General features: G+C 28.1%; 3 protein-coding genes across 4 annotated transcripts; 1 reads left to right on the plus strand and 2 right to left on the minus strand.

Annotated features, from left to right (window-relative positions):
- The first annotated feature begins 1,151 nt into the window (after positions 1-1,151).
- Positions 1,152-3,725, plus strand: LOC132951271 (H/ACA ribonucleoprotein complex subunit 2-like protein). The gene is made up of 2 exons (XM_061023069.1): positions 1,152-1,453; positions 3,322-3,725. The coding sequence occupies exons 1-2, from the start codon at positions 1,306-1,308 to the stop codon at positions 3,624-3,626; spliced, it is 453 nt and encodes a 150-aa protein (XP_060879052.1). The 5' UTR covers positions 1,152-1,305; the 3' UTR covers positions 3,627-3,725.
- Positions 3,708-5,169, minus strand: LOC132951269 (Golgi SNAP receptor complex member 1). The gene is made up of 4 exons (XM_061023068.1): positions 4,999-5,169; positions 4,451-4,623; positions 4,202-4,398; positions 3,708-4,136 (listed from the first exon to the last, which is right to left on the minus strand). The coding sequence occupies exons 1-4, from the start codon at positions 5,021-5,023 to the stop codon at positions 3,827-3,829; spliced, it is 705 nt and encodes a 234-aa protein (XP_060879051.1). The 5' UTR covers positions 5,024-5,169; the 3' UTR covers positions 3,708-3,826.
- A 182-nt stretch (positions 5,170-5,351) lies between these two features.
- On the minus strand, positions 5,352-21,762 carry LOC132951267 (kinesin-related protein 4-like). 2 transcript variants are annotated; one of them, XM_061023064.1, is made up of 15 exons: positions 21,307-21,762; positions 20,148-20,382; positions 19,924-20,071; positions 19,747-19,842; positions 19,025-19,224; positions 18,760-18,891; positions 18,414-18,690; positions 18,195-18,333; positions 17,346-17,454; positions 14,259-14,412; positions 13,955-14,158; positions 7,881-13,776; positions 7,631-7,806; positions 7,278-7,373; positions 5,352-7,163 (listed from the first exon to the last, which is right to left on the minus strand). In XM_061023064.1, exons 1-15 carry the CDS (start codon positions 21,458-21,460, stop codon positions 7,029-7,031), a joined length of 8,151 nt encoding a protein of 2,716 aa, XP_060879047.1. In that variant the 5' UTR covers positions 21,461-21,762; the 3' UTR covers positions 5,352-7,028. The 2 variants fall into 2 exon arrangements, with proteins under 2 accessions (XP_060879047.1, XP_060879046.1); XM_061023063.1 differs by having other exon boundaries at positions 7,263-7,373; positions 21,307-21,761.

Here is a 21,762-nt window from a genome sequence, read left to right on the forward strand (position 1 = left end):
TTCTCTTTTTCTAATGAGAATCCCCCTTTTACGGGTAAATTATATTTTAGTGATCTAATTGTGTATCTAATTCAAAATTATAATGAGTAGTTTCTTAGTTATTAAAATGTTTGTACTAAGGATAATAGTCCTTAGGTTTTACACAATTATAAAATAGGCATAATATTACTACTAGTATTTAATATTTATTATACTTTGGCAATTTTTACAAATTATTAATGTTGAATGTTGATAGATTAACATTAATGACTAAAATTTTCAAATCACCAAAGTTCCCATATACTATAAGCCCATTACATAGACCTTTTGTCCTTAGATCAAGACACGGATCCAGAAATAAATAAAGGGGTGGGACTAGATGAAAAAAATTACGACTAATTGTCAATAAGCATAATATAATATGTTTTGACTTTTTTGAATATAGCATTGCTCCTCTTGTACTCTAACCTCTTCACTTTAGTTAATAAACTAAAAGTTAGTCTATGATATATATGAAGTACCTAATGGAGGGGTGGGGCCTCAGGCCTCTTCTACCATCCTTGTAATCGCATCTGCTTAAAACACAAAATTAAATAGGTAATTCAAAAACTACTCGGAATTTTAATTCTGATGTCAAATTTTTCAGAAAAATTATTTACTGAATAATTTACAGTTAAAAGAGGAGTTTCATTCTAAAATAGAAGTTTGTACCTCCACAGGACACTCCTTAAGTAGTACAAAAAAATTTCAAGAATTTGAAAGTATGATCTTTAAGTATATTTAAAACTTCCAAAAATCAGATTTTAAATAACTTTAACATTATTAAAGAAGAAAAGGAGGTGAGCATGCTTGGTGAATCCCCCTGTATAATTTACTATATGTATTATTTATATTTGACTGATGAAAATTAATAATTATATTGACATTTTAAATTTTTTAAAAAGCTTTTAAAAGTTTATATTGTACATATTTTGACTGATGATTTAAAATACCAGGGGGACCAATCGTCCTACTTTAATAATTGACGGGGAACAACTAACAAGTCGTTTATTTTTACGGCGGCAAAACGCCTGTGATTCGAACATATTTTTCCTGCCATTCGATTTGCGTTGTTTTATTATCATTTCTTGGTTCTTGCTCTTATCAGTTATCCAATTTACCCACGTGCGCCGCCGACTGATCAAAACAAATAACCTTAAACAGTAAATAGTAATAAACACCAAACAATTTAACAATATTCAGTATTGACTATTGGCTATTCGACTATTCTAGCATTCTGTACTCACAGACCACAGACACTTTCAAAGGTCAACTCACAATTTCAAAATGACTGCAGATACAAGCGTCGCAAGCTTGTCCGATCCGACCAACAAAAAAGTTTCGTACTCCACGAGGATCAAATATCTTAACGAAATTGCCAAGCCTCTGGCCACTAAGACGCTTACCAAAAAGATTTATAAACTCGTTAAGAAAGGTTTGTACCACTTAAAATAATTAACAATAGAACAAAATTCCATCGTTAATAATTACTAGGTAGTCCCGACAATTGTTTTATCTTACAAAGTATCATCATAGTAATTATACCTTACGTATTGTTATACACGGTTTTAAGAGAGCGTGATGCTTGCATGACCTGTCTCAGTACAGCAATCTTACAACATGTCAAATTCGATTTCAGCTCAATCAATTTTATATTGTTTTAATATTACAGTTAACGCACTTATTACTAAATTTAATGGTATGGTTATGTTTTACCGGAGACACCCTTGTTTTTGCAATTTAGCTTGCTGAAAACGATCAGATTTTGGCAGTTGGATTAGTTTTGAAGTGCGAAATCTACCCAAGGTGGTTTTACTTAACAAGTTAAATGATGTTTTTGATTGTTCGAGTGAGTGAGTGACCACACTGGGTGTATATGAGTTTCGCTTAATGTGATCACTGGTTTATAGAATCAACCGTTTATTGGAATCAAAAATGATAAAACCAAAAACCAAATTGTATGTTACAAACAGTGGCATATCCTTGGGAGGGGGGGGGGGGGGTTGTAAGTTAATATTAACTTGACCTTTTATTAGAAATTATAATCGCTATATACTGGATAATTGAATCATTTTTTAAAAAAAAAATATTGATTTCTTGACTTATCAAACTGATTATGTTAGGAGACCAACAGGTAACAGGTAGGTATTAGATATACAGTTAAATTGTATTTTTAAACTTATCAGTGTATCGATATACATCCTGTTGTTTAGTATAACTTGTAGTTATTGTTCAAAAATTTTTCTTACATTTCACCGAGCAAATTGAAAGATTCATATATGAAAGCAAAAAAAAAAGTTTACCATTTTGATTACTCCCCAGCTTCTATTAAACAACATTTTAAAAATAGTAAGCAATTTTTCCTCTTTCCCGAAAATAGAAACGAAAAGTTATGTAATATTATATGGATTTAATTTCAAGTTCAATTTAAAATCAAATTACAAATCGCTCAAATCAAAAATTGATTGTTTCTTTTCATTATTTTAAATGAATTTTTTTTATGCTTAAATTTTATTTTATTCTTCTCTGATTGAATATTTTATTTCAGTTGTATAATAATTAAATATAAGATATGGCCGTGAGAGGTAACTTTGCTCAGTGTTATCATAACTCATAATGTCTCCTGTGGACTAATATACACTCAATGAATGAAAATTACATGATTGTGTTTATTTAGGTATAGGTAATAGGTACTGCAAATTGTTAAAACTATTAACAAAATCTAAAAATAAAGTGTTATTACCTTATGCGCGATTAGTGGTGGAAAGCTAATCCCCCTCCCCAGGTTAAGTTTAAAATAATAATTATCAGGGTTTGTGCTGCTGATACAATTTTAGCCCCCCCCCCCCCTTCAGGAAAAATGTCCCTAGTTCTATTTATTAAAGTGTCTACTCATAATTTCAAAAATATTTTCTCACATAATTTTATGTAATTTTAAACAAAATTTCTTAGTTAAATTTTTAATCGTTTTTATTTTTTTGAAAGATTTATTCATTTTTATTTCATATTTCTAAGCAGAATATTATTTGAAGTATTTTGATATACAAAACTTTTGGATGAGTAGATTGTTAGTGTAAACTGATCTTATAAGCATTTAGTTTTGTTAAGCGGAGTAGAGTAGTATAGGGGTACCCAGCAAAATGTTGTCCACTGACCCGTGTGAAAATTAAATAGTGGCTGAATGCTTTAAATTAGTTGTAAAACTATCATAAATACAATGTTTTCAATGTTCAATTTACATTAATTACTGAATAATGCATGCATTTGTTATAAATAATTACTAACAGTGTATTTTTATTATAGCCCATAAAGAAAAGACTTATTTAAGAGTTGGTTTGAAAGAAGTGCAACGAAGAGTCCGAAGAGAAGAAACAGGGTTAGTAATTTTTGCTGGTGATGTTTCACCAATTGATATCATGAGTCATATGCCTGGTGTATGCGAGACAAAAAATCTACCTTACTGTTATGTGCCTTCACGTGACGACTTGGGTTCATCAATGGGTGTTAAACGATCTGCAGTCATGGTACTTATCAGAAAACATGAAAGTTATGCAGATTTATATGATGAATGCCAGAGCGAGATCAAGGCTCTGCCCTATGATTTTTAGACTACTGGAATTAAATGTCAATTTTTTATTAACTAAGAATAACATTATAAATTATAATTAAATATAATTAAACAAAATATATAATATAAGTAAAATAGATTTATCTTTGTAATTATTTAAAAACAAAATTCGTATTAATTCCCATATATATAATTAATTGGTGGTTGATTATAATATAAACCACTTATTTGAAAATCTGCCTAATGAAAAGTGTACAAGAGTATTATGAAAGTACATATAACAACAACTCCTCCAACTATAAAGGAATCACGTTTTTTACGCATGTTGATTTTTTGTACAAGGGTGTTGAGAGCAGGAAATCTACTAGACAAATCGTGAAGTCTAGATTGTAAACGTTTAAAATGATGCCGTTGCGACACTAAATGTTCTCTGGTTTCCATTGCAATTGCAATCTGATCGGATACTAATCGATCTGAATTCCGCACATGTTCGTGTTCTTTGACATATAAATCCATACGCCTGTTTTTTGTCCCAGAATTCTTGTAGCCACTGAAAAAAAATTACGAAATGAGCAATTTATTCGGACTAGTGCATATAGAATATTATATATTTACTCAATGTCTTGTCGAACACTGTGCAATAAATCTTCCCTTTCCCTTCGAGCTCTAACATTGGATTGAATTTTTTGAAACTCTTTAGTATAATCTTGTAAAATGTCTCTGTGACGCTGTACTGTATGCACATTTTGTGAAACTGTAGATTGTTCCCCATTGGAACTCCATTCGCCCATTTTTTCATTGACAGTATTAAGCTAAAAACCCATGAACAAATAATTGTGTACATTTGTTTAAAGGGAGTTTTACCTTAGAAAGCAGCTCTTCAATTTCAGATGTAGCTGTTTCAAATCGATCATCAGACAACAACAACTGTGATTCATCATCGCTGTACATCATAGGATTATTAGTACTTATTTTACTTAATGACACCAACATTGAGTCGATTTCTGTTTCCAGCCTTCTGGCTTGTTTCCTCAAATCTGATAAAATTAATGATTTAAATTGACTAAAATATATAATATTTTTTCTTATAACAACATAGGTATTAAGAGAAATTTAAACCCATTTCACATTCTTATACTGTCTACCTAGAAAGTTTAAACGGTTGAATTAAGTAATGTTTTTTATATCTGTGTGGACTTGAAATTTTTTTGTTTTTGAACTGGTGGATACTTAAAAACATCGTTTATTTTCTATAGAAAACAACTATAGCACCTATATCTTATGGGCATTTTTGCATTAATGAAACCCATCAAAGTGCAATCGGACAGAATATATTCAAGTTTATGTTCCGCGTCATTCGACCACCGAATAAACGACCCTCCGTAAACTAGAGAATTTATATTATATTATACCTTCCCATGACGGCGACGATGTCATGTTTCCACTTAGGCACGGCGATCGTTAATTTCGGGGATTATTCGATACTTCATCCGACTAAACTACCCGTTCGGTAGGAAGATGGCCAAATTCGTTGATGTAACTATAAGTAACGACTAACGAGCTCAGGGAATGCGTCGTATACTCGTATTTTGTTTATGAAACCATGAAAAAATGACGACGATGTGTGATTCGGTGAATGTGATAATATGATATCGCAACATTTTACTCGTATTGATAAGATAATCTATAATGGTGCTAATTCGTGCAACCTGATCTTTCCCTCGGCTTGTTATAGGACGTGCGTCGCTATGGCACGAGCAAGTCATTCGCTGCCTTAGGATGGCATACAGTTTTAAAGAAATTGAAGGCGGCAAAATTAAATAAATATCGGTAAAGAAGAGAGGCATTAAAATGTTCGCTTTAGCGCGGAATATATCTAACGACGGGCCTAGGTATGACCACCTAACAACTTAGTAAGTCTCGGACTTCAAATAGCTATAACTTCAATACTAATTTCGCCCGCTAAATGCTGACTTCACCTTCACTACCAACCGATCGTTTTCAGCATTGACCTATTATAATCACTACGGCTATTATTTAAGGGGCAACATTTAGGCAATTTCTAATCTTGTTTTAGCCGAAAAAATATTTGAGTTAAGCAGAAAAATGTCTGTAGATTGTACTAAACACTCCGCTTTTAATTTTAATTATGATTCGAAATAAAAAGTTTTCAATTACACTTCACAATGACATAAGATTTAATTTTTACTGTGTTCTGTACGATCTATCATGTATAAACAATTTTCTGTCGAATTCAAATTTGTTTTCAGAATCAAAATAAGGACAGCGTAATTTAACTTTAATTCTTAATGTATTTTGAGCTAAAATTGAGGCCTCACTACATACGTTCAAATAAAAAAAAAATGAAAAAAAGGGTGTCTACTGGAATATTAATTAATGTATACTGTGTCGCGAAAACCGGGTACAGTCAGGTATAACTCAGTAACCTATACATATTTTAGAATTCTGTCTGCAGTAAATTGATGGTATAGTATCATGTCCCGCAAACAGAATTCAAAAATATTTATAGGGTACTGAGTAATATAGGTAATTTAATTATACAGTGTACCTTGTTTTCGCAGACACACGGTAGGTATATATTATATTCCAGAAGGAAATGTTCTTATGTAAAAAACTTTTGTTAAATATAAGATACCAAATATGTATTGAGCAGGTATAACTCAAATTCAACTTCGATCAAAATTTGTGGTTTCACTTAAAAATTAAATGTTCATATTTATATTTTATTAGCTTGCACATGTAAATATAAAATACTATAAAATAAGTTATAAAGATATAAAAGAAAATTTACAACCTAATTAAAATAATTTTTGTAATAATTAAGTAGCCACATAAACTTGACTCTTAATTATAGTATTTAAAATTAGTTTTAAATTACACTATTACAGACATGATAGTTTACGATTATACAGCGTTAAATGTTTTTATTTCTAAATGATTTAATAACAACTTAAATTATAGAAAGCATGTTTAATTTACAACATACGTCTGGCATACTTATAAAATATTTAACAAGTGTCATTATTTTTTATTTGTTGATCATACATCTCATGTATTATAGTTATAGAGATTATAATTTCACAAAATCAAAAGTTGTAACATTATAAAATTAATGTATTCATTTTTAAGCCCATAGCAACTCTCAAGAAATAAAAATGTATAAATAAATAAGTATTTGCTTTAAATAAAATAAAAATTATTCATATTATATATCAAATATAGAAATGAACAAATGGATTACAGTTCAAGTTGTATAATATATATATAAAATAGAACAAAATATAATTCAGTAGGTACTTAAAATAAACAGTTATACAAATGCACATTGAATTGTAATATCTTATAAACAAACTAATATATAAAAATCATAAATATAAATATTTAACTACAGAGTTAAGGCAATACAGATTTTAAATCAAATTTAACCATGTCGTTCACTTAGTTGTTTTTCAAGTTCTTCAATTTTAGCTTTACGATGATGTAACATCATTTTCATCATTTTAGTATCCTTCTCAAATTTAGCAATTTTTTCCATCATGCTTTTGTGGTCGGCCACCTAAAAAAAAATAGTAATATGAACACGAATAAATAGTCATAATATTGTGTAAATCATTTGAAAGTAAAAAAAAAAAAATTAAAAGTTGTTTTAACTTACTATTGCACTACTCACTAAGCTCTGTTCTTCAGTAGTTTGAGTGAATTGGTCCACTCTAGTCACATTTGTAATTTCTTTCAAACGGCGTAAATCTCTACGCAGCGCATTATTCTGTAAAGATATAAATTATATTAAATGTATGTCAAGTTAAGTATTTTTCATCAATATTGTTAAATAAAAAGCATATATCCATCTAAAAAGTATTAACGTTTATTATGTTTGCTGTGTATCAATTTTAAATACACATACTGGTGCTGGTCAAAATAACATATTTTTATAATGACACCTATTGGACCCAACACAATTTTATATACAAATTTCACACTCATATACGATAGTATATAAAATAATTTATTGAACAATGTTACCTCGTCTCTTGCTCTTTTAAAGATATTTTCCAATTCATGATTCTTCTTTTTGAGATCGTCAGTGTTAGTTTTAGAAAACAATTCTAATGTGGATATTTTTGCATTCTTATCCACAATACATCTATTTAATTGTTGTATGTCTTCCTTCAATGATTTTTCCAAAATTTTAGCAGTTTCTGTCAAAGAAGAAAAAATTGATAAAAACCATATAAATATAATTTTTCTTACTAACGTCTATAGTTTTCCTTACCTGATAATTTACTGTACTCATTTGATAGTTCCACATTTTTAGTTTGAACTTGATTCAATTCATTTTTCAATTTCTTCAGTTCTTTATCGTGTTGTACAATAAGCTGACCTTTGTCTTTTCTTAGGTCAGATATGTTTTGTTCATAACCAAATATTTCTTCATTTAATTTTTTGACATCATCATTGAAGTTCTTAAATTGTTCACTTTTGCGTTTCAAAAAATCTCTTTCTTCTGTTAATAATACAATGGTTTGCTTAAGCTCATCCAATTGATTCAAAAGTTCTGCTATCTTATCGTCTTTACTCTTTACTTCTTCTAACATAGACTCACATTCATTGTCTAGGTCAACATTAGATTGTTTCAATTCATTAATTTCTTCTTCGAAGTCTTCACATTTGGTTATTAATGAACAGACATTATCGTACAGTGTCAATAATGTACCATCGCACTTAAGTTTTTTTCTTAATTTTTCAGTTACATTATTTACTTCTATTAAACTATTTTCATTCATTTTCAATTTAATTCGATAATTTTCAATCTCGTCATCTTTAATTTTTGAATTCATTGAATAACTTTCTAATTGTTTCTCAAATTCATTATTTTTTACTACATGAGTTTCAAGTGCATGGACTAGTTTTGAACATTGTTCTTGAGTTTCCTTAAGTTTTGTAGTTTTTACCCTTAAATCTGATTCCAGGCTTTCAAGTTCTATATTCTTTACTTTTAGCTCTTTTTCAAGATTTTCCATTTTTGTATTGCTAATTTTAGTTATTTGACTATCACCCTCCAATTCTGCTATTTGTACAGTATAATTTTCTTGCATATGTTTAATTTTTGATAAATTTAATGAATTCTCTTCAAGTAGTTGTTGATTATTTTTTTTTATTTCTTTAAGCAACTTTTCTGTACAATACATTTGATGTTTGATATTACTTACATCCAACTCAAGTTCATCAATTATCTTTTCATAATGAATTCTCGTTTCTTCTTTTTGTAAACTATATTTTTCAATCAATGTTTCATACTCATTTGTCTTCAATTGAAATCCATCAAGTAAGTTTTTAATATCTTCATCTTTTTTGTCAATAACAGATTTTAGACAAGCACATTCTGATTGAATTTTTTCTATTTTATCTTCCAGACTATAACAACAATCTTTTTGATCTTTGTACATAATTAATGATTCGTTGTATTGTTTGGTTATGTTTTCAAGTTTGTTTTTCAAATCTTGTACAGACAGCTCTGAACTAGTCTTAAATGTTTGAAATTCATCGACCAATGACTGATAATTGTGTTCACTTGTTTTAGTCAATTGGGTCTTTAATTCTTCCAACTCATTTAGATAATTGAAAGATAAATTCTCTGCTTCCAAAACTTTTTCTGTCAATTCTTTTATTTTTAATTCTCTACAAGGGAAGTTGTGTTTTTGAGATTTGAGATTTTCAAGTTCAAGGCCAAGTTTTTCATTATCATTTTCAACTTGTTCTTGCCATTCTTTTCCTTTTTTTATGTCTTCTTGGAACTGTTTGATTTGATCTTCATATAGTCGTTTGACTTTATTGTGGTCATTAACTAAGTCAGTTACAATTTGTTGTTCTTTAGTCATTATAAGGCTGACAAACATATCCAATAAATTTGACAAATTATGATCAGTAAGAACACCAGTAATTTTTCCAGGTTCAAGAAGATTAATTTCGTTTATAATATTTCTTTTACCGTTTCTCAACTCTGAATCAATATCATAGCTATAACAAATTTGTTCTTTATTAGCTTGGTTATGTTCTTCAAGTTTGTTGTATTGATTTTTAAGTTCATTCAATTCATTTTTTAAATTACTTACCAATGATGTTTTTTCTTTAAGATTGTTTTCCATTAATGTCATATCACTTATAATTTTTTCTTTTTCATCAGATAATTTAATCATTTGGTCTTGTGATTCATCAATTTGTTCTTTTAGTTCAGCATTTAATAGTTTAACTTGATTCAATTCATCATTCAAATTTCCTACCAATAATATTTTTTTTTTTAGATCATTTTCTACTAAAGTTATTTCATTAACATATTTATTATTTTCATCGGATTGTTTTGTCATTTGGCATTGAAGTTCAGCAATATTATTTTCCATATCATTTTTAGCTGTTTGAAGACTGTTAATCAAATCATTTTTTTCATTTAATATCTTATGTAAATTATCAATTTCTAAGCCAATGTCAATATCAGGAGAATCAGGTTGTGAGTCACAGTTTATCTTTAATGTGTCTTCATGTGGTAAAATATCATCCTCGGCAGACAAAACTTTAGTTCTTAATCGTTTTTCACTTTGATTTCCTGATATTATTGCAGAATTGAGTTCAGTGAGTTTCAACTTAATATCATGTACATAATCTACAAGTGGATCAATTAATTTATTTCTCACATCACAACCATTCAATTCATTTTTATCATCAAATTTAAATTTAAGATTTTGTAACTCTTTTTCCACGCATTCAGCATTGATGCATGCATTTTCTAATTCTCTTTGTACGCTATATAATTCAAATTTAAGGTTTTCGCAGAAATCTCCAGACCTTATTAAATCATATTCGGCTTCATTCAAACAAGTCTCTAAATTTTGTTTAATAGAATTTGCATCCTTTATTTCAATTACTAATACATTAATAATAGAAGCCAAATCTTCACATCGTTCTTCGCTAAGTTCCATTTTTTTAGTGACGTTGGTAAGTTTTTCTTGAAGTATGTCCAAGTTACATTCAAGATTTGCTTTTTCTTCAATTAAAATTTTTTCATATTCTGTTTTTTTTAATAATTCTGATTTCATTAAATCAAATTCGTCATTTAAATCCACTAAAACATTATCTTCAAAATCATTAACCCTGACTTGAAATGAATCATTTCTCGAAAACAAAAATTCAACATTTTTCTTATATTCTTCTAGAGCAATAGATTTTGATTCTAAATTTTTTCTAAGAACTTTTTCAGATTCTTCATTTCTTGACAATATTGATTCAAAATTTATTATTTTATCTCGTGCTTCATCGCATTCACGAGATCTCAACATATATTCTTCTTCTAATCTGTCGTATTCATGTTGTAAACTGGACTCAAGTACTTGTTTTTGTAAGTGTTCAAGTTCTGTGGATTTTGCTAAAATTTCTTCTCTTAAATTAAATTCTTCAGTAGATTGACGTTTTAATAAAGATTCAATATCACAAGACAAATTTACAAATTCTGTATATAACCTATGGTAATTGAATACTTGTAATTTAACTTTATTTTCTAAAATATTTTTTGTCTCATCGTGATGTTCTGACAATTCCATAAACTTTTGACTAATCAGATTCAAATCGGTTTGGATTAAAGATTTTTCTTGGAGAACTTGTTGTAACTCACATTGAATATTTATATAAGTTAGTTCATTATCTTTCATGTTGTTTAACATAGCTTCACTAATTTTATCACATTTTATAATTAATTCAGAATTTATGTTTTCTAATTTTGAAATTTCATTTGACTTTATGTCTAAATCAAATGTAAGTTGGTCTAATATAATAGCATTTGATTTTAATTCATTCTCCATACTTTCTAGCTTAATTTGATAGTTCTTTTCTTGAGACATTGCATACTCTAATTCAATAGTTATAGATTTAAGTTCATCTCTTATTTCATTTTCAACTTTCATTTTATCCTCCAGATTTACTTTAAGATCATAGATGGTTTTATTTATTTCATCTTCAGAATTCTTACATTTTGTTGAAAGTTCTAAATTTGTGTTTTCTAATTCAAAAATTAATTGGGTTTTTTCATTGAGTGTAGTTTTAATACATTTGAGTTCATAGTTCAGTTGTTCTACAATAGAAATATAGGATTCATGCTTTATATTCAAAATGTTCATTACTGATTTTACTTCATCAACTTTTGAAATGGCATCATCCAATTCTACCGTAACAATTTGTAATTCATTTTTTAATGTTTTCTCATTGTTTAATTTATCTTCCAATTCAGATGTAAGTTTTGTAATAGTGCTGTTAAGCTCAGAAATTGTTCCTAAACTATTACACATTGTTTCGTCAGATTCATTTATTTTGAATTCATCCTTAAGTTTAGACTTTTCTCCCAGTTCAAATTTAACAATATCGAGTTCATTATTTAGTCTTTCAATAACAGTAGAATCAGAAATTGTTTTTATTTTCATTTCTTCAACTGTAAATTGTAAAACATTAACTTGTGAAATTGCATTTTCCAATTCTTTTGTCTTTATCAGTAATTCAGTATGAATTTCATTTTCATTCTCTGATTTGACAGCAAGTGTAGAATTTATAATGTTAAGGTGGCTTGTTTCTCCTAACTCCTTGTTTTGAGCAAGTTCAGATTTAGAGTTTTCTATTTCAATGAGTTTTAACTTTTCACCAACGTCAGATACCACTAAACTTAGAGAAGTTTTTAATTTGTCTAATTCAGAATCATTCAGTTCAAGTTTAATATTCATTTCTATTAGTTCATCTAGTGCGTTTTGCAAACCACTTGTCTTTGTAACTAATTCATCTCGTAATTTTTTTTCAATTTCTTCTTTTTCATCAATGTATTTAGCATTTGACCTACATTTCTCTAATTCACTATATTTAGATAATAATTCTAATTTAGTTTCTTCCAGCTCGACTATTATATTCGATTTGTCTTCAAGGTCTGATTTAACAGTTTCAAGTTCAGTTCTTAATTGATTTAAAATGATAGCATTTGATTCAGTTTCAATTTCATTGTCTTTTATCATCAATTGCATTTCTACTATTTTACTACGGGCATCATTTAAATCAATAGATTTAGCATCCAGATTTTCTTTAATTTCATTTTCAACTTTAGTTTGGTTATCAATAAACATATTAAGATTTGCATTCAATCTATTTAATTCTTCAATTTGTACTTGTAATTCATTTTTAACAGCATTACAGACTGTAAGTTCTTCTTGAAGATAAACAATCTTCGAATGATTAGTCTTAACTTGATCAATAATATTAACACAGTCAAATGTTAATTTATTGAATGCTTGAATACTAGCTTTTAAAAATAAATTTTCATCCAGAGTTTCTGAAAGTTGCTTCTTGAATTTCTCCATTTCAGTACTTGATTCAAGTTCCATATCAGAAATACTTTGAAGAATACAATCAAGATCATTAAATACAAATGATTTAATGTCACACAGTTTTGTATTTGATAAAGACAATTTTTCTTCTAAAATTAAATTCTTGTTTGACAGTATATCAACTCTGTTTGTGTTTTCTTCAAAGTGTTTAACTGCAAAATCAATTAAACTATTTATATCAGAATTTTCTACATTTATCTCAGAACTTTCACTGAAATCTTTAATGGTAGACTTAATATATTCCTCAATTGAGTTAAGTTTTAATCTCAATTCATAATTTTCTTCTCTTATGTTTTTCATCTGAATATTAAAATCATTTGTAATTAACTTCAAATTATTGTTTTCATCTATTAAACTTTGATTTTCTAGTTGCAATTTACCAACTGTATTATGAATATGTTCTAATAATTGATCCAGTTCCAATATTTCACATTTTCTAAGAGTAAAATGCCCTTCATCAGCTAAAAATTTAATAGCGCATGGAACTGATTTAACTTCAACAGCATTGTTTTGAAGAAGAGATAACTCATTCAAAAGTGAACATTGTTTAGATAATTCTGTGTTAAGTTGCTCGTCTTTATTCAACAATTGTAATTTCAAAGTGTCTATTTCATTAATATATGTATTATTTAATTGATACATTTCTTTAATTTTCATTTCAAGTCTTTTAATTTCTTCTTGCTTTTCTGTCATAAAGTTATCACTTAATATGGTTTTTTTTATTTGATCCTCCTTGAGTTGTAACTCATACCTTGTTTCCTATGTAAAACAAAAAATAAAATTAGTAGCATACAAATGAATACTTTATGTTATACTCCAGCTAACGAGAGTCCATACGTAACCCGCGCATCGATAGTCATATGCAACGTCTATTTTCTCCCACCATGATGCCATTCCCACTATTCGGCATTTATGTATAGCTTGCTTAAGTATTTACCTGAATTGTTGCCAGAAGTTCCATTTCTCGTTTATCATATTTATTCTTTTGTACCTCCATAATAACTTCAATATCACGTTTTTCATGTTCAACTACTTGAATTGAATATTTAAGTTTATCAATCATTTTTTCAGATTCATTTTTTTCAGTTTGAAGATTCTCAACTTGCTTTCTTAAATTACTTAAATCTTTTAATTGCTCATTCTGTAATAAGATAATAATTATAAAATTATATAAAAATGGATAATAAAATATATACATAATATAACTAGATATATCCATAAAAAATGTGTTGGTTACTTACATTATTATAAAACATTTGTTTCTCAAGAGTTGTGAATTCTCTTAACTCATTGTTTTCTTTCATACTCATTTCAAACATATTTCTGTAATTATCAACTCGTTCTCTTAAAACTTTTTTAGGAGTTTCACAAACATTGAATGGAATGTTGGATGGTCTAAATAATAAAATATTTAGCATTAGAAATAATAAAAATTTGAGCTGAGGCTAAGAAGTACAGTACTGATAATGAAAACGATTATTATTATACTCAATTCAACTTAAGAAACTTAGTCAGCACCCAAATTGTGAGCCAGGAGGGGGGGGGGAAGGGTATAACATATAAGTTTTCAAAATGTTGATTAAAAAAACTCTGGCACTAATGGGTTAAGTTGAATAGAGTATATATTAAATAATCAAAGTAGAATAGGGAACAGAGATAACTAACAGTATACCGTGAGATAATAATCATAAAGAAATTGAATGGCATTTAAGAATTAAAGCAGAATAGTAAAACAGACGGCGAGAGGATTAAATGAAGTTGACAAGACTATGATTACTACATGGGCAAAAGAAATTAAAATAGTTCCAACAAAAGGATAACTAGTAAGTAGTAACTATTGCGCTTAAGTGATTATAACAGTAATATTCTGTGGTAATATTTAATAACTCTATACTTAAAACAGCTATGATTAAAAATATAAAATTTATGAAATCTATTATCTTTAGCTGTTATGTTAAATCTAAGTTTATTCTATATAAGTTCCTAGACCATTCTAATAATGAAATAGGGGTATGCACACTATTTAGCCTCCAGATTAAACCCTGTAACCAAGTGTTTAATTAAGTTCCTATGCATTTTAGTTAAGCTTTATATCTCGGGGATCGTTTGTTGATTTATGTGTTATACAGTTGTAAAAACATAAAAATGTTTGATACACTAAAACTTTGAAAAAAAAAATGAGAAATAAGAAAAATTGTCAAAAAATGACATGCCTAGTGCCATATTTCCAAAATTACAATTGAATAATTAACCCTCCAATTAACCTTACCAACCATGTATTATGTAATGTATATCACACCAAAAACACTTTGTTGTAAACACCGTGTAATAAAAAGTTAAGAAAAAATAAAATAAATGTAGTAATGATTAAATCTTTAAAAGATGTGATGTAATATGGAAACTAAGTAAAATGCCATTTTATAATATTACTGTAAATACCTATGATGAAAAATAAGATCAATATTGTATTGTTAAATACTTAGTCAACATATTGTTTATACATTATTAGTATCGAAAAATACTATAGTGGTTACTTATTTGTATTTATTTAAGTATACTTCTACGTCCTGCCAAATAGTTAAGCAATATGTTGAGTGTTGACTAAGTATATAACAATACAATATTGATCTTATTTGTCATCATAGGTATTTGTAATATTATAAAATGGCATTTTACTTAGTTTCCATATTATATCACGTCTTTTAAAGATTTAATCATTAATACATTTTTTTTTTTTTACTTAACTTTTTTTTACACGGAGTTACAACGAAGTGTTTTTGGTGTTAGGTTAGGTCTATTTTTTTATGAAATACCTAAGTCGAGATTTTATTTGACTGTATATAATAATAATAATAATAATAATCCATATAGCATGCATCGTTGGCCTCCTATTATATCTTTTTTCTATTTTAGTTTATTTTCCTAAAACTATAATATAAACAGCTATTCCACCACGAGGCCAGCGTTCCATACTTATATATAGACATATCGTTACATCTAACCCATATTTTATTGTTATGTTTAATAATTGATGTGTAATGGGCTTGAGACTTGAGTCATACATGGACCATGATGGCAAATCACAGAATTAAGAGCATATGATTTGTCATCGACCTTAATTTTTGCCACGGGTAATGAATTAATCACTAGATTGTTTATTTTGTTATTAAAATTGTTCCAAGTTTTCAGCATAATAATATAATACCGTTGCGCTGGATCACGAATTCACCAAACAGTAAACAATTGCAGTCGTCAGCAATACACAAAATGGTTTCCGGCATAGACAAGTATCATAGATTAAACATACATGTATGTTTAATCTATGCAAGTATACTATCCGAGAGATCGCGCCGTTGCAAATTCGCAATCGCCAATCGTCGTCGCCACCTCTGTCGCGATAAGAGTAGTGGTGATGGATAAGTGGTGGGTCGGGGGACATTTATGATATTTTTGTTCCAAACGCAAAAACGGTCATAAAAGTACTTGAACATTTTTGCTTATAACTTATAAACCATCTAACCAAATTTCCAAGCGAGTTCCTCTGTTCCCATCGGCACAATATTTCTGATCAATTGATACCTTATACGACTTTATGTGTTCAGCCGTTTGCCCTGTAGAGCTGGACAATGGATTGACATAAATTAAGACGGTTTTTCAATAGTAAAACTCTAGCTCCTGTTATTATTTGTTAGTGGCTATCCACTATTTTATTTTTACTTAGCTTCGGGCCACTACCGTTGCTCTGGATACTATAATTCTTTTTTTAGGTTTAGTTTTTTATATTTATGTCATAAATCATTCATGGTTTCCTAAGATGTTTAATATAGGTACATAATTTATTTGTATTGATTTATATTTTAGATTCTGAGCAGAGCGATTATTTCAACATATTATAATATCTTATCTTTTAGAAAATTGGATCTAGCTGATACTTAAAAGAGGTCATTTTTCAATTTTCTCGATAGTTTTTTAACGCCATGAGAAAAAGCACCAACATTTTTTTTTAACGCTTTGTTTATCACCATAGAAACGAATAAAATTTAAAAATTACCTAATTCCCACTAGGTATATTATATACAATTAATATAGTTACTTATTAATACATATTTATAATTCATCAATATTTTTTCATTCGTTTAGAATAGTTTTTTATCGAATACTGTAATACTACACTATCCTGTCCAAAGACCGAAGGGACGATGGACAAACTTCTACCACCGCTAACCTACTCCAACCCCGCATTTTCAATTTCAATTTTTTCTTAATGTTTATGTACCATAATAACAATTATCCCAGGGCAAGCAACATAACATATTATTGAGACTTACGGTGAGAAATGATGTTCAGTATTTTCATTATTTGTGGATTCAGTAACAGCAGAGCGATCTTCTTCTCTTATTAAGTCCCATTCAAATGGTTCTAATGGTGTTTTAAAATCTAAAAAAAAATATTCAAACAAATAATAAGCTCTGTTTTTAAAAAGAAAACCAAAGATTAATTAATTTTATCTATATTAATAGTTAGGTGTCAAATAAATATAACTTATAATATAGGTATTATACGAGATTATTATTAATACTTAATAGTACATTTAAATATAGATATTAGAAATAAGAAAAGAAGGCTGGGCATTAACGAGTTAAAAAGTTAAAGTTAAGTTAAACAGTTAATTTTATTTTAACTTTTTAACATAACTAGTTACTTTTGGCTTTTCATTAACCTAACTGTTAACTTACTAAATTTCTTTCTTAATTAACGAGTTAAGTTAAGTTAATTTAGTTTGTTTTTAATTTTATAATATTTCACTTTTTCAGTCTATTCGTTTTCATGTCAAAATATATGTACCATAAATTGTTTAAAGTTAAAAATGTATATCATTTGAATCTAACTTATATGAAAATACTGTATGGAGTATTAACACTATATCCTATAATTTAGTTTTGGGTTGGAAAAAAATTAAGTACGCTAGCGTTGTATAAACAAATTAACTTTTTACTAACTTAATAAAAAGTTAACAAAAAGTGTGTATTAACTTTTAACTTAACTGAGTTAACCTATAGTTGAATTAACTTTTTGTTATTGGTGTATATTAACTTAACTTAACTGAGTTAAAAAAAATCATTAACTTGCCCAGCCTTGGTTAGAAAACCATGGTTAAAAAACAATTAATTATGAACCTTTATTTAGATTTCCAAAGTTAGGTGGTACACTTGGTCGATGCATGTTAACATCTTCTTCAATAGTTTCAAGAATGCTGTTTGAAGAAAATGTATTATCTAGTTTTCCACCCCAAGTTCTTCTTCGCTGATAACCTTTCTAAAATATATAAATATATTTAGTATTTAGCGAATCAACATGAAATTAACTAATTTTAAATTAAAAGATTGAATATTTACTTTATTAGGGGGTTGATCTGTATGAGCTGCAGAAGTTATCATATTGTTTTGCAAACGCATTATACGTTCCTTTAATTCTTCATTAGTCCGCTTTTCTTCCTGATACTTGTACTTAATTTCATTAACTTCATCATTTTCAAACTGATTTTGTTTTATACCCTCTAATTCTTTGTTCAATTTAGAAAGTTGAACTCTATAACGTTTAAGAAGTGTTTCGTCTGTGACATTTTCATTTACTTTAGCAGTATTTTTAATTTTTTTGGCACGTGAAGCAAAACTAATAATATAATAAACAAACATAAGTATACAGAAACAAAATTTAGCAATTAAATGTTCTAATAGGTACCTTAATGTGTTAGATGTTTGATCTTCAACTGCTAACGTAACTGTACAAATAATTGCAGTTAAAGAATTTCCTCCAAGAGATGTTTGTAATATTCTCGTAAGTTTACTGTCACGAAAGTTGACATGTTGTGAGCTTCAAAATATAAATAAAAATGACATAAATCACCATCCATACAAACATTTTCTATGTTCATATCATATTATGGAGATTAAACTGTATATAATAAAATAATACTCTAGTATAGATTAAAATTAAAATGATTTACCTATCTGGACATTCACTAAGTTGTTGGATAACAAGACTCAGAGTTGTTAGAGAACTATTAATCTTGCAACCTTCTTTAAACCGTTCCATAGATGACTGAGTTTGGCTACTTCGCTCTGAACCAGCCAAGTCAACTAAATTAATTACAGATTGTTGGTAGGCCCCGTCACAATCATCATCTACATTACGACTTTCTAGAATCTAAACAATTATAATAAATAATAACAATTAAAATTAAAAAAACTATATTCAGGTGTTTCACATAATAACTAATTAATATTTTTATTTTAAATTCAAAATATTTAATTAAGACTGATAGCAATGTACAATTTGAAGTGTTAATATACTGCTATAAGTTAAGAAGAAAATAAATCACAGCGTCAAGACATACATGAGAATTATATAATGACCATTATTTGCTTGCATAAACATATCAATTGAAAAAAATTAAAGTGCTTGTGATACTAGTGATACAGTTGAACAATTCACTCTTTTTATTTCAAAGTTAAAAGGGGAATTTTAATTTTAACAAGATATAAGGAATAATATACTGTTATTTAATGTTTTATGTTACCAAAAGTCAACTGCACAGTAATAAATATGACATAAGTTTTAACATTTAATTAAAAATTAACTCATTAATCAATGTTTTGAATATGCTAATAGATGGTTTAGTTTTTATAATTAAAATTGATAATGTTTTAATTAGTTAAAAATACTTACCATGCGAAATATTGTGTGGGATCTTGATGATCTTTCATTCATATCTGTTTCTCCAATACTCCGGTTTTTCTCACCTATTTTCATAAGATCAATAACCTGAAAATATATTAAAATAATTGACTATACATAATTATAAACTAATAAACTAAAAAGCAACATATGGTTTTATAGTTATACCATTTGTGAATTTTGACAAACTATAGCCTTTAATGGTGTAATATGTAAGCCATCTTTCTGAATTTCAATTTTTTTTGTTTGATTTTTGTTATTTTTTTTTTCGAGTAAATCTATAACTTTTTCATTGTAAATTTCTAAATAACAAGCTCTGAAAATTAAATATTTTATGAATAATATACAATTATTGTTTAATAAAAGCTAATAAATAATTATGTACACTATACCTTAGTAAATATTCTCTACTAGAAGAATTATTCATAGCATTGAACATGTAGTTAATAGCTAATGGAATAATTCCAGGGTTTGATTGATCACCAGACATAGTGAATGTTTTACCAGAACCAGTTTGGCCATAGGCAAATACTGTACCATTAAACCCTTGCACTCCTCTGTCAATAATTGGTCTGACAATATCATCAAACACGTCATAGTTTGTTGATTTATCACAAAATACTCTATCTAAATATATCAAACAATGAACATACTAGAATCTGAATATAATAAGTACAAATACAGTGCTTTGATGACACATAGGCACATGGAGGAATGAAGGAATATTTTTGGGGGAATGGGGTGGTAAGTAATTGGATACATTATAGTAAGGAATAACATAAAACAAAAATTTAAATATTTACAGTTATATAATAATTATATTAAGGAGATTAAGAGAAGTAACAGTGTCACAACAATTGGATGTGCGAGATGTGCAATACACACGAGACTCCAAAAACCAAAAGATAAAATTAAAAATTGCCTGTTTCAAATGTTAAAATTAATTTTTGTTTTTATATTTAAGACTTGAAAATTTAATACAAGATTCCAGATTTTATTTTAAAAACAAAAATAAGTAAGTATACATACCAAATTTTTTATGAGCATTTGTAGTTAGATTTTTTTTACATTAGATATTTACCCGTAAATTAATGATTTCTCATGGAACGATTTTAAGCTCCTTAAAGCTCCCTCATTACAAAGCTGTCAAACAGTATGAGTAAATTCAAGCAGGGAGATAATAATATTGTTTACTGGCTGAAGTGGGATGACAAGCAGTAGCAAAAAAGTTATGTGTACTTACTAAAAACATTTTATTTTTAATTTACTCCAATCAAAAGGCAGACATTAAAATAAAGTATCATTTATTTTTACGTTTCAATAAAATGTTAGGTATTTCAATCTATTTTTATTTTTCAGTCGGTCAAAAGATAAGAATGTGTTTTTTAGTTCACCTCCGAAAAATGTACTATAGTGAGTAAGAGATAAAAAAAAACTCATTCCTACCTTTATAGTTTGACTTTTACGATTGTACACACATACAGTATGCAACTAACAGCTTAAAAGACTAAAAACATATAGGTAAGTTTAGAAAGATAAACGAAATTTTACCGAAAAAAAACTGTTCTCCGTTCTTCTTTTTGGTACTTGGATCAATGTGAATAACACTGTCGGATTCTACCTTCCAGTAAACCCGATCGTCCAACTGCTCCTTGTGGTTTAAAGGACGGGCCTTGATGGCCACTTTAATGTTGCAACTATCCATATTATTTTGACGTTATTATTTCACACCGGCGGATTTCATTCAGTAGCTTTTAAATGTATAGATAATCAAAAAAGAATAAAAAAAACTTTAAAAAATCACTATATAAACGTTAAAAATGCAAATACAATAACGCTAAGACAACTCATAGAACAGGATACAACGATTCACTTTACGACAACTACTCTACGATTCTTCATTCGGTTTCTATTTGTACTGAACCGCCCAAACTCCAATTGATGAAGCGAAGATTGTTCAGTGTTCAACTGTAGCCCCGAGTTCGTAGTTGTCTGTTAAATGTTAAT

Source organism: Metopolophium dirhodum, chromosome 8, assembly GCF_019925205.1.
Source record: "Metopolophium dirhodum isolate CAU chromosome 8, ASM1992520v1, whole genome shotgun sequence".
Taxonomy (NCBI): domain Eukaryota; kingdom Metazoa; phylum Arthropoda; class Insecta; order Hemiptera; family Aphididae; genus Metopolophium; species Metopolophium dirhodum.